Source organism: Otolemur garnettii, unplaced genomic scaffold, assembly GCF_000181295.1.
Source record: "Otolemur garnettii isolate 467f Iridium unplaced genomic scaffold, OtoGar3 scaffold00248, whole genome shotgun sequence".
In the NCBI taxonomy this organism is placed as follows: Eukaryota; Metazoa; Chordata; class Mammalia; order Primates; family Galagidae; genus Otolemur; species Otolemur garnettii.
In genome coordinates, this window is record NW_003852643.1 from 882,072 (window position 1) to 895,439 (window position 13,368).

At 37.6% G+C, this 13,368-nt stretch overlaps 1 protein-coding gene across 1 annotated transcript; it reads right to left on the bottom strand.

The window, feature by feature from the left end:
* Window positions 1-6,597: 6,597 nt before the first annotated feature.
* Window positions 6,598-7,350, bottom strand: TCEAL7 (transcription elongation factor A like 7). The gene is made up of 2 exons (XM_003802513.3): window positions 7,306-7,350; window positions 6,598-6,934 (listed from the first exon to the last, which is right to left on the bottom strand). Exon 2 carries the CDS (start codon window positions 6,913-6,915, stop codon window positions 6,613-6,615), a length of 303 nt encoding a protein of 100 aa, XP_003802561.1. The 5' UTR covers window positions 6,916-6,934; window positions 7,306-7,350; the 3' UTR covers window positions 6,598-6,612.
* Between the last annotated feature and the right edge of the window lie 6,018 nt (window positions 7,351-13,368).

Sequence of the window (13,368 nt, forward strand, 5' to 3'; positions counted from 1 at the left end):
ATAAGAAAAAAAGAGAAGTTATAAACCATATATACAATACTTCTTGGTTTTATATTTTCCTATATAGCTTACCTTTATTTTTATTCCTTTATATGACTTTGAGTTACATGTCTATATCACTTTCGTACAGCTTGAGATTTTTGTAAGACTTGATAGAAGTTAGTAAATGCATATGCAAATAAATCTGTATTCTATAAAATGAATATACTTTAAGTTATTCAACCAATTCCCTATTAATTAACTTGAAATTATTTCTGTGTTTTACCACTAACATGCTTGTACACATGCTTTTGTTTTTATAGACCGAATTTCTAAAAGTAAGATTGCTTGGTTAAAAAGTGTATGTTCTCTTATATTTCCTAGCCGCTCTGGCACATATGTTGAAGCCATAAAATGTAATATAAGACACTTCTAAGGCTTATAAACAACCCCAGGTAATCCCTCTGCTCTGCTCAGTAACCTTGGAAACCATGTGTGCCATCTAGAATACATGACTGTAAGAAAACTGCAGGCTAGATACCTGAAAAATCAATGGAGGAGAGCCAGGCAAGAAAGCCAATAACCCTTATTGACGTATAACATAAAAGAGTAATCAATTTTTTTAAATGTTTTTTTATTTCAACTTTATTACTTGGAAGGTTTTTTTTTTAAATTTTTTTTTATTACTTCTTCCTCCTGTAGTCTTTTCTTGCCCCCCATGGAGCTGGAATCACAAGGTCTGGCTGTCTCGTTGTCCTGTTGTTGTAGAGACGGGGTCTCACTCTGGCTCATTTGGCTCGGGGGGTCTTGGCTGGTCTCGAACCTCTGAGCACAGCCTCCCATAGCTCTAGGACTACAGACGTGAGCCACCATGCCCGGCCCAATTTTTTTAATACACTGGGATTTTGGGTTATTTTTGTTAACTAAGTATAATCAAGTACATTCTAATACATTACTTAACCTCACCTCCAATTTCAATCTCCTTTTCACAATTAAACACTTATCAGTTTGATATATATTCATCCAGAAAATTTATATATCTCTGCTTTACATTTTAACTAAATTGTATCACAGTATAGCTACTGTCCTGTTGTATTTACTCACGAATATTCTTTTATTTTTTTTATTGAGTCAAATACACATAGATCATTAATACATTCATGGATATGTGGGGTACAATGTGCTTATTTTTTTATACAATCTGACGTGGTTATATCAAACCAATCAACACAGCTTTCACTTCATTTACTTGATTATCATGCCAAAATATCTATGTTCTACACTTCACAGATTTGACACTTACCCCTGTCATATGCTCCATAGGTGTGGTCCTGCCTTTTACCCTCCCTCTGTCAAACCTCCTCCCTCCCCTCCCTTCCCACTCAATTTTTCTCCTTCATCCTGTGCTATAGTTGTGTTCTATCTTTCATAAGGAAATGTGAGTAAATATAAGCAGGTTTCATAGAAGTACTGAGTATATTGAATAATTTTTCCTCCATTCTTGAGACATTTTACTCAGGAGAATATGTTCCAGATACCTCCATGTAAACATAAAAGAGGTAAAGGCTTCATTTTTTAAGGCTGCATAGTATTCCATTGGATATATATACCACAATTTATTAATTCATTCATGGGTCGATGGACACTTGGGCTTCTTCCATGACTTGGTTATTATGAATCGAGCTGCAATGAATAATCTGGTGCAAATATCTTTTTCACAAAGTGATTTTTGGCCTTTTGGATATACTCCTAGTAGAGGAATTGCAGGATCCAACAGCACGTCAATTTTTAGATCTCTAAGTGTTCTCCAAACTTCTTTCCAAAAGGAACGTACTAGTTTGTATTTCCACCAGCAGTGCAGAAGTGTTCCCTTTTCTCCACATCTGTGCCAAAATCTGTAGTTTTGGATTTTGTTATGTGAGCTACTCTTACTGGAGTTAGATGGTATCTCAAAGTGGTTTTGATTTGCATTTCTCTGATAATTAAAGAAGACGAGCATTTTTTCATGTGTCTGTATACCATGTGTCTCTCTTTTTTGGAGAAGCTTCTGTTCAGATCTCTTGCCTATAGTAAAATGGGATCACTTGGTTTTTTTCTTATTAATAAGTTTGAGTTCTCTGTGGATTCTGGTTATCAGACCTTTGTTGGAAACATAACCTACAAATATTCTCTCACATTCTGAGGGAAGTCTGCTTGCTTTACTTACTGTGTTCTTGGCACACAGAAGCTTTTTAGTTTGATCAGATCCCAGTAATGTATTTTTGGTATTACTTCAATTGTCCTGGGGGTCTTCCTCATAAAGTTTTCTCCCAGATCGACCAATTTCTTCAAGTGTTTCTCCTGCACTCTTTCCAAGAATCTTTATGGTTTCATGTCTTAGGTTTAAGTCTTTTATCCAGTACTCAACAATATTCTTGAAGATGCTTCAATATAAGAACCTCATTCTTTTCAACTATTAGTGTGCAGTTTTTCTTGGTATAGACAGTCCACAGTTTGACTAAATTCCTATTGATGACTTAGTCTGATTTCAATATTTTGATCCTTACAAACAATGCCACAATAAACATCTATCTATGCTTTCCCATGCACCTGTGTAAATATATCTGTACTGTAATTCAAAGCAATGAAAATGTTGGATTGTATAAAATGCACATATTTTTACTGGTTTATCTTTTATTTTCCATTTATAAGAGCTATTGGAATATTTTCCCATTATTAATCATAGTATTAAATATATTTTCCAGGATATTTCTTGTCATTGCACCCTTATATTTTTTCCTTTATGAATTCTGCATTTTCTTTCTTGCTGAAAATAATTACTACCACATAATTATACATTTTGTCCTATTTGTAACATTTTATTGGCTCGGCACCTGTGGCTCAAGTGGCTAAGGTGCCAGCCACATACACCTAAGGTGGCGGGTTCGAATCCCCAGCCTGGGCCCACCAAACAACAATGATGGCTGCAACTAAAAAAAACAGCTGGGCATTGTGGCGGGCGCCTGTGGTCCCAGCTACTTGGGAGGCTGAGGCAGGAGACTCGCTTGAGCCCAGGAGTTGGAGGTTGCTGTAATGCCACGGCACTCTACCCAGGGGGATAGCTTGAGGCTCTGTCTCAAAAAAAAAAAAAAAAACATTTTATTTTTGCTTCCCACATTTTCACATTTAATCCAATTGGGATACCTTTTTGTGTTGTGATGAGTAAGAATCTATGTTCATTTTTCTTTTGATTGCACAGCCCATGTTGCTTGATTCTTTCTTTTGCTAAGAAAACAAAAAAATGTGCAAATATGTGAAATCATTTAGTAAACATGCTTATAGCTAAACATTTATTAATCACCATGATTATTTCCTTAGGGCAAATTTGAAGCAGTAGAATTATTGAATCATAGAATATAAAATATATACAGCTTTTGGAATTTATTGCAAATAGAAATACAAAAATAGATGTATTTATTTACTCTCTCATTGAGTATGAGAATGTCTACATCCTCAACAATATTGAGTATTAGAAGTAAAAAATCGTTTGCATATTTAATACATAGATAGTAATACTTTGTCACTTTTTTTTTTTTTTGTCTTTGTGCTTACCAGTAAGGCTGAATAATGTTTATTCTTCACATAGACTTATTTGATGGACATTCTATTTACATCTTTTCCAGAATTTTCAAGGTATGATAACTACCATTTTGACTTTGGGCAGCCCTTAAGTATGAATTATAAACCAGTAGTGTCTTTGATTATAAGAAGATTCTGTTTGCACAGATTAGCTGAAACAGGGTATATGGTGAGGGCTTATGAGGCAGTAGTAGAGAATGGGTTATTTCATGATAACCAGAAAATGGAAATTTCAGGGCCAAATGCACAGAGATTCTTACTCAGTGTGTTTGTAAGAGTATGTATCAAAATTTTGCATTGTAAATAAGCACTCCAGATGATTATAGTGTAAGATGACTCTTTGCATTTTACAATGTTATAATAATTTTATAGACTACATTTGTGGAGTGATCGTTGCCTCATGAGTTTCTCTCTCTCTCTCTCTTTTTTTTTTTTTTTTTTTGAGACAGAGTCTCACTATGCTGCCCTCAGTAGAGTGCTATGGTGTCACAGCTCACAGCAACCTCAAACTTTTGGGCTTAAGCTATTCTCTTGCCTCAGTCTCCCAAGTAGCTGGGACTATGGCCACTCACCACAATGTCTGGCTATTTTTTTGTTGCAGTTGTCATTGTTGTTTAGCTGGCTGGGGCTGGGTTCGAACCCGCCACCTCAGTGTATGTGGCTGATGCTGTAACCACTGTGCTATGGGCGCTGAGCCATGAGTTTCTTTTGAAAATATAAACTATAGTTTCTAGAGAAGTAAAGTTATTGCCAATTGTATATAATCAGAAGTAAAACTGGGCAGTAGAATTCTAATTAAACAAGCATATATAAGTATCCACTATATGTTAATCATGGTATTAATCAATAGAAGTATAATGAAAAAATACGACATAGTCGTATTCTAATTAAACAAGAATTCTAATTAAACAAGCATATGTAAGTATCCACTATATGTTAATCATGGTATTAATCAATAGAAGTATAATGAAAAAATACGACATAGTCTTTACTTTGATGTGCAAAATGTAAAAAGTCCATTTGGGAAATAATGCTTAAGTGTATATATATGTACATACATACACATATATGTGCTTTGTAAGACTGTATTTGTATTGTACACTTTAAGGCTATATTTATATATACACTAAAGTGTATATACAAATATCTTACAAAGCATTTATATGTGTATATAGAGGGTGCCAAAAAAGTGTACACATTTTAAGAATGAAAGAAACTGTATTAAATATAGATGTATATATATATATATATTAGGTCTTAATATATATTAGTGTATATACTAGTCTTAGAAAGCATACATATGTGTATATACATCTTACAAAGTACATATATTTGTGTATATACATATACACTTATATATATGCACACATGTACATACATATCTTAGCCTTATGAAACATTTTTACATGTTTCAGGAAGGGAGAGGGTGGAGAGGGGAAGCTATTTTCTGCATTACTTTGTGTAGTGTACACGTCTCCCAAGAATCTTCTGAAGCACAAATCCAGGCCTCCCAGGAAGCTTCAGGGAGAGGTCACCCCACAAGAGAAGGAGGGCAGAATCTTATTCCTTAGAGCAGCAACTGTGACTACAGCATACTATCTCACTAAAACTTGTACCTTGTTCCAACTCCCAAATGGACTCAAAACATCTGACTTCTGTGGAGAAAAAAGTTGATGGGATTGAAAATAGAAGTGGTTATTTTGCTAAAGACTCTGCAAGACACGGAAGTCCAAGCAATCCTAGAGCAGTCCCACTTCTGTTAAGTGTTGCTATAAAACAGAAAGAGAAGCTTTAGAAGGCAGAGTGAAAGTTCAACCTACTGAGGACTCTGGGAAATTTAGTGGGGTTTTGGCACTCAGAGACTCCAGTGCCAGAGACTCCACTAGCAGAGAGCAAAGGGCCCAGCAGGCATGGCAGGACCCAAGGGAAAAGACAAGGGTAAGGCTCAAGAATAGAGGACTGGCATTGAAGCCCCCACCTTTGCCGAGTGGACACAAGTGGAGTCACTCCAGGCTCTCCCTCAAATAATTGGTGGTTTGCTAATATAGTGCAGTGATTTTTAACCAGTGTGTCACAGTGTGCCATGAAAATGTTTAAAGATCATTAATTAAATTATTTTCAAAAGAAGTTCAAAGCACACTAAGAATATTCTTTCCTTTACTCTTTTTTTTTTCTTTGATCAACATAATTTAAGTGTGCTGCCAAAGTTTAACTATAGGTTCAAGTGTACTGTGAGACAAAAAAGGTTTGAAAACACTGCTACAGTGGTTTGGGGATTCTGTATGCACAGGTGGGGACAAGGTCCTACCAAGCACAGCTCAGAATTATTGCCTTATTTATTCTTCACAAAAGCCCTGTGAGGCCAATATTTTCCCTGTGAAAAGACTGAGTCTTCAACATGTGCATCTATAATAATAGGCAGTTTATTTCTCTGGCTAAGAGATCCAGAGGTAATTTGAAGTTTACATTTCCATGTTATACTTCTGCTATTGAGAGTTTATGTGTAGTAAGTATTTCACTGCTTTCCAAAGGGGATTGACAAATTGCTTTATTTTGTCTGTTTTAATGTGTTTTTATTTTTTGATGGCACAAGTAATATGCACACAAAAACATATATTCATTTTTTTGAAAATTAGAAGATGCAATAGGCAAAAAAAGGGAACAAAGTACAGATTACACACACATTCACTGTTAACCTTTGGTGTATATTAAATCAGACACTTTCCTTTTCATTATGTCATACAGAAATCTACACATAAAGTGCACACACACACACACACATATATATATATATACACTGTTTTGCAACTTATTTTCAGTTTACCATGTGAATGAATGAGACTCATGATTAAATACGATTGAGTCAAAAGATGAGATGTTGAAAAGTCATACGTAAATCTAAACAACACCAAATGATTGCAGTACAATGATGGCAAATATTTAGCAAGAAAATGCAAAAACAAATCAGTTACAATATTAATAACAGAAAAAAGCCTCAATTTTCAGAGAAATGAATTAAATGGGATAAGGGCGGTCTCGAGAATGCCTATGATTAGAATTCAGGGCCCTAAATTTCTTTCTCAGACCTCTTATCTCTTCCAAACACCTTTCCATCTCATCTCCCTCACTTGTCATTTCTTCATCCTTCAAATGCCTATAGTCTATGTCCTCTTTAAATTCTTCAAGAGACTGAAGTAGCCTCTGTCTAAAATTCCCTTCTGTTTGTTGGCGTTCAAATTCTCCATAGGGGCGTTCTTCCTCCCTCTTTGGCACACCGCATTTGGGCTTTCCTTCGTTTTCTTTGCAGTGCTTTTGCATGATGTTGTTTCCTACTTAACTGCAAGGAGAAAATGCAAAGACGATTGCTTCATTACTTTTAAATCAAGATTGTCAGTTTCTCTTTGAGGCAAGACACCTGCCTTAATCTCCCACCCGGGGCCCACAGGTACAGAATCACAACTTCCAGCAGCAGAGACACCTCAGCTCCTCCATCCCCAACCCAACCCAACCTCTTGCTCTTCGTCCTCCACCCCCCTCCCCACCAGGAACCCACCATTTCCCCAGCAGACAAGGTTAATGGCCTCTGTAACCGGCGGGAGAAGGGGAGCAGAAGCGGAGGAAGACTGTGAAACGCTAATTTTACCCAGCTTTAGCCCTTCCTGACTCCCACTCCGAGAGACTGGGTCTAAAAGCCTCCCTCACACTGACCTGTGCCTGCGCAAGGCCTGCTCTTTTTCTTGCTTCCAGATGTCTGTGAACACAGACTCTCCGACCTAACAAAAAGGAAGGGGGCGGGTGGGGAGTTCTCAGTCTCAACCGGCAGCTCTAGAAACAAGGCATTCGCTAATATTGTGAATGCGGGATTCTTACATTTCTTGGTCGCCCAAAATTTCCTACTGCCTTTTTTGCTGCCTATCCCTGCCCTATGCTCCAGGATTTCTGTTGCCACCTCCCACCCCTCACCCTCAGGCCTGGTCCTTGCAAGGCCCACTTTCTCCCTCCTCAGACCTGCCCCACCCCACCATGGCAGCAGGCCTGCAATAAGTGAGTCGAACTATTTTCGAGTTATCTCTAAATTTCTCTTGTCCTCACCCTGAGATTTCTGCCTTTCTCTACCCAGCAATCAATATCCCAGGCCTACCATTTTCTCCAGCAGAATTAGAGAAAGACCAGGGAGAAGGATAAAAATTAAAGCTTGCCAGGATGAGAGAAGCAGATTATTTCTAAACTATCACTGAATATTTAAGTGTCTCTTAAGACACTTCAAACTGTCCCCTACCCCTGTCCCTTCAAAAGCTACAATTATCTCTGACAACGTTATGGGGGTTTGGGAAAACAAGCCTAGACTTACTCCAGTCATTAGATTAAATCACTACTGTCCCTGAGTCCCAGTTGTTCCTTCACACCAACCTGTTGGGATTTAAGGAATCTTCTTTCCCGTGTCCACAAGCACCCACGTCTGCAGGGCAGTAAGGAGCTGGTACCCAGAGGAGAAAGAAGCCCGGGAATATAAGAACTTCAGCTCACAGCAGCTCCTGATCACGTGAGGATTATGTCATCCTCCAAGTCTGGTCCCCTCTTTCCCCTCCCACCAGCAACAAAATGGATCGGACTTACTAACCTCCCACCCCCCCACTACACCAGATCCTGTCACTCACTTCTGTCTTCGAGAATTCCAGAAATCAAAAGTGGTCCCTTCTCCCTGTGTTTGGAGTTTTCCTTTCTCTGATTACCGGAGAGGGGCTGTATATTCCCACAGTTACATTAACCATTGTTACTTTTTTAGTGGTTGTATTGAGAGGATTGCTTATCCTTTCCTGGGCTACAAGGAGAAAAAAGTAGCTGTCTGTCCTCCATCTACCCACTAACAGCTACCATTTCCCTTGCAAATTCTTGAAACCCAATTGGAGGGAGTGAGATGTCTCCAGAATAGAGGTACTGATTAGAATTTTGTTTGTTAATTTTGTCCTGATAATTTCTTGTTATTTTCTAATCTTTTTTTTGTAAACTTATATATGCTTAATAATCACAAATATGATAAAGATATTTACCTTTGGAAAAATATTCAAGATAGGAATATAAAAAGACCTGGCTGGGCGGCACCTGCAGCTCAAAAGAGTAGGGTGCTGGGCCCCATAAGACAGAGGTGGTGGGTTCAAACCCAGTCCGGGCCAAAATATTCAAAAAAAAAACAAAAAAAAAACAAAAAAAATAAAACAAACAAAAAAAAACCCCTGGGTACCTGTTTCTGCTGCTGAGTTCATAATATAAGTATAAATTCTTCAGGAAGACTCATTTTTGGAAATTTAGAATGTACAGAGAGGCTGGGCGTGGTGGCTCACACCTGTAATCCTAGTAATTTGGGAAATCAAGGTGAGAGGATTGCTTAAAGCCAGGAGTTCAAGATCAGCCTGAGTCTCTACAGCCAGACCCAGTCTCTACAAAACATAGAGAAATTAGCCTGGCATGGTGGTGCATGGTTGTAGTAACAGCTAACACTGAGGTTGCTGAGACAAGAGAATCATTTGAGCCCAGGAGTGTGAGGTAGCACTGAGCTATGCTAAAGCCACTGCACTCTAGCCCCGGCAAAAGAGTGAGACCCTATCTGAAAAAAAAATATATATGCATGGAATCTGGAGCCTACCTTTTGAGGGACTCCTGAGCATGTGAGTTTCTTCCATCTGGTGAATTACTGAAACCATAATTCACAGCACTTTGCCCTTATATTTTTAATCTCAAAATTCAGTCACAAATTTTTACTACTTTCATATCAGTATCACACACTCTCTCCAACCCACATCTCAGATCTACCATTTTCTCCGATGGCGATGCCCATGCCGATAATCCTTTTTTTTTCTTCAATACTGTGTGCAAAATACCAACTTTTCTCAAAACCCTCATTCAGAATAGGATAGCTTTTCATTTTCCTTAGACATCTCCATACTATTTATCTTTTTTCTAGGCCTTATTCAGTCACACTGAGAAATCGTAGCATTAACTGGCCACATTTAGTTATTCACCACACAAAACTTTTTGTTACAAAGGATTTGGGTACTCATCTAAGTAGATTTGTTCTTTGTTAGCTTGAAATATATACAATGAAAGGGGAATTTGTAAAGTTCTTAAAACTTGTTTTTAAGGGGCAGCGCCTGTGGCTCAAAGGAGTAAGGCGCCAGCCCCATATGCCGGAGGTAGTGGGTTCAAACCCAGCCCCAGCCAAAAACTGCAAAAAACAAACAAACAAACACAAAAACCCAAAAACAAAAACCCTGTTTTTAGGAAGACTGTGACTCATTATTAATGTAAAGTTCCCACCAACTAGTTAGTTATCAATGGCTCCAGGAAAGAGTTAAGTGGTCAGAAAGAGAAGGCATCTTAAATAGAGTGGAGCATTGTTGTCAGATACTAACAAATTATTAGTTGTGGCAGAGGCAGAAAATTCCTTGGTGGGGTGGAAAGATCCTAAATTCTCTGTGAACAGCCTTCTATACAGATGGTTAGATTCAAAGTTATGAAATGGCTGCAAGAATTTAAGTGCTAAAGAATTTGCATCTTAGTAAAAAGAATGGCATGGGACAGATCCTAATTTTAATTAATTGTGATTACTTTTTGTATAAACATAGATGTAAAAATTGGATACTAAAACCTCTCTGTGCTTTATCTATAAAACAGAGCTAATAGTTTTAAGTATCTCAGAGTTGTCAGGACCAAACAACATGAGTTATGTAAAAGTGCTATCACTACAGTACCAACAAGTACCAAGAGCAACCCTGGAGCCTGAATTGGAGGGGCAGGCACTGGGGTTGGGGTTGTTGAAGCCTAGGGCTGCTGAAATCATTTGGCAGCGGAGCAAGCCCAGAGATTGAGTTCTCAGGGAAGGCCTGGAGCCTGGTGCTTTGGGAAACAGCCTGGTATGAAGGCAGGCTTAGAGGCTGAGCCCACGGGTACCGACCCAGAGTCTGGGGCCATGGGGACATGCCCTGCTATGTTCAGGTCAAGGGTTTTCCCTGCACTTTCTTCTAGTATTTTTATGGTTTCATGTCTTAAGTTTAAATCTTTGATCCAGTGAGAGTCTAACTTAGTTAATGGTGAAAGGTGTGGGTCCAGTTTCAGTCTTCTACAAGTTGCCAGCCAATTCTCCAAGCACCTTTTGTTAAATAGGGAATCTTTCCCCCAATTTATATTTTTGATGGGCTTATTAAACATCAAATGACAATAAGTGTCTGGGTTCATCTCTTGGTTCTCAATTCTGTTCCATACATCCATCTCACTATTTTTGGGCCAATACCATGCTGTTTTGATCACTATAGATTTATAGTATAGTTTGAAGTCTGGTAGCATGATTCCTCCCAATTTGTTTTTATTTCTGAGTAATATCTTGGCTATTTGAGTTTTTTTCTGGTTCCATATAAAATGAAATACCAGTTTTTCCAGATCTTTAAAGTATGACAGAGGTGCTTTAATAGGGATTGCGTTAAATCTGTATTTTGCTTTGGGTAGTATGGACATTTTAACAATGTTGATTCTTCCCAGCCATGAGCATGGTATGTTTTTCCATTTGTTAACATCTTTAGCTATTTCTTTTCTCAGCATTTCATAATTCTCCTTATAGAGATCTTTCATGTCCTTTGTTAGGTAAATTCCCAAATATTTTCTCTTCTTTGGCACAACTGGAAAGGGAATAGAGTCTTGACTGTTTTTTTGGCTTGACTACTGTTGTTATATATAAAAGCTACTGATTTGTGAGCATTGATTTTGCATCCTGATATGCTACTGCATTCCTTGATCACTTCTAAGAGTTTTGTGGTTGAGTCTCTGGGGTTTTCCAGGTATAAAATTATATCAACTGTGAAGAGTGAAAGTTTGATCTCCTCTGACCCTATTTGTATACCCTAGATCACCTTCTATTGCCTTATTGTGATGGCTAAGACGTCCATTGGAATGTTAAAAAGCAGTGGAGACAATGGACAGCCTTGCCTGGTTCCTAATCTGAGTGGAAATGTTTTCAATTTTACTCCATTCAATATGATATTGGCTGTGAGTTTGCAGTAGATGGCCTCTATCAGTTTAAGAAAAGTCCCCTCTATACCTATTTTATTAAGTGTTCTAATCATGAAAGGATGCCAGATATTGTCAAAAAAATTTTCTGCATCTATTGATAGAATCATATGGTCCTCATTTTTTAGTTTGTTTATGTGATGTATTATGTTTATAGATTTATGTCTATTGAACCAACCTTGAGACTCTGTGATAAAACCCACTTGGTCATGGTGTATAATTTGTTTGATGTGTTGCTGGATTCTGTTTGCTAGGATCTTATTGAGTATTTTTGCATCTATGTTCATTAAAGATATTGGTCTGTGGTTTTCTTTTCTTGTTGGGTCTTTTCCTGGTTTGAGGATTAGGGTGATAATCCCTTTTTAGAATGTGTTGGGGAGTTTTTCTTCTTTTTCTATGTTTTGGAAAAGGTTATGTATTATGGGTACTAGTTTCTCTTTAAAGGTTTGGTAGAATTGGCTCGGCGCCTATAGCTCAACCGCCTAAGGCGCCAGCCACGTACACCTAAGGTGGCGGGTTCGAATTCCCAGCCCAGACCCGGCCAAACAACAATGACAGCTGCAACCAAAAAATAGCCGGGCGTTGTGGCGGGCGCCTGTGGTCCCAGCTACTTGGGAGGCGGAGGCAGGAGACTCGCTTGAGCCCAGGAGTTGGAGGTTGCTGTGAGCTGTAATGCCACGGCACTCTACCCAGGGGGACAGCTTGAGGCTCTGTCTCAAAAAAAAAAAAAAAAAAAAAGGTTTGGTAGAATTCTGATGTGAAGCCATCTGGTCCTGGACTCTTCTTTTTGGGGAGATTTCGTATAGTTGATTCTATTTCAGTACTTGTTATAGGTCTGTTCAGTATTTCCAATTCTTTCGGATTAAGTCTAGGACATTGGCATGCTTCCAAGTATTGGTCAATTTCTTTCAGATTTTCATATTTCTGAGAATAAAGTTTTTGTAGTATTCATTAATGATTTTTTGAATTTCTGAGGTGTCTGTTGTTATTTTGCCTTTGTCATTTCTGATTGATGATACCATGGACTTTAATTTTCTATTTTTCATTAGATTGGCCAAAGGTTTATCAATTTTGTTGAATTTTTAAAAAAACCAACTTTCTTTTTCCAGTTTCTTTTAGTTTTATCGTTATAATTTTTATGCCCTACAATTTTTCCCTTTCTCATCTGTTCTGAATCTTGGCAAATCAGTTATACAAACTGGATCTCTCTTTGGTGCAAGTCAGAAGTTCAAATCATGTAAACCCCATGTCAAATGCATAAGAACTCCTAACCCTGAGCAAAATAAAATTAATCCCTCCATAATGTCATAAGCCATCTGCAGACCTGTTTGGGAGACTGCCATGATCTCTTCAGAAAATCTTTTTTTTTTTTTAAATTAAATCATAGCTGTGTACATTAATGCAGTCATGGGGTACAGTGTACTGGTTCTATATACAATCTGAAATATTTTCATCAAACTGGTTAACATAGCCTTCATGTCATTTTCTTAGTTATTGTGTTAAGACATTTATATTCTACACTTATTTTTATTTTTTAATTTAATTTTTTCATTTTTAATATTTATTTTATTTTTTGTTGAATCATAACAGCATACATTAATACTATCATGGGGTACAGTGTACTCTTTCTCTATACAATTTGAAGTACTTTCATCCAACTGGTTAACATAGCCTTCATGTCTTTTTCTTAGTTATTATGTTAAGACATTTATA

What these genes read in the sequence shown, in the direction of transcription:
- TCEAL7 (XM_003802513.3), bottom strand. Translation starts at nt 6,915, where the DNA reads ATGCAAAAGCACTGCAAAGAAAACGAAGGAAAGCCCAAATGCGGTGTG.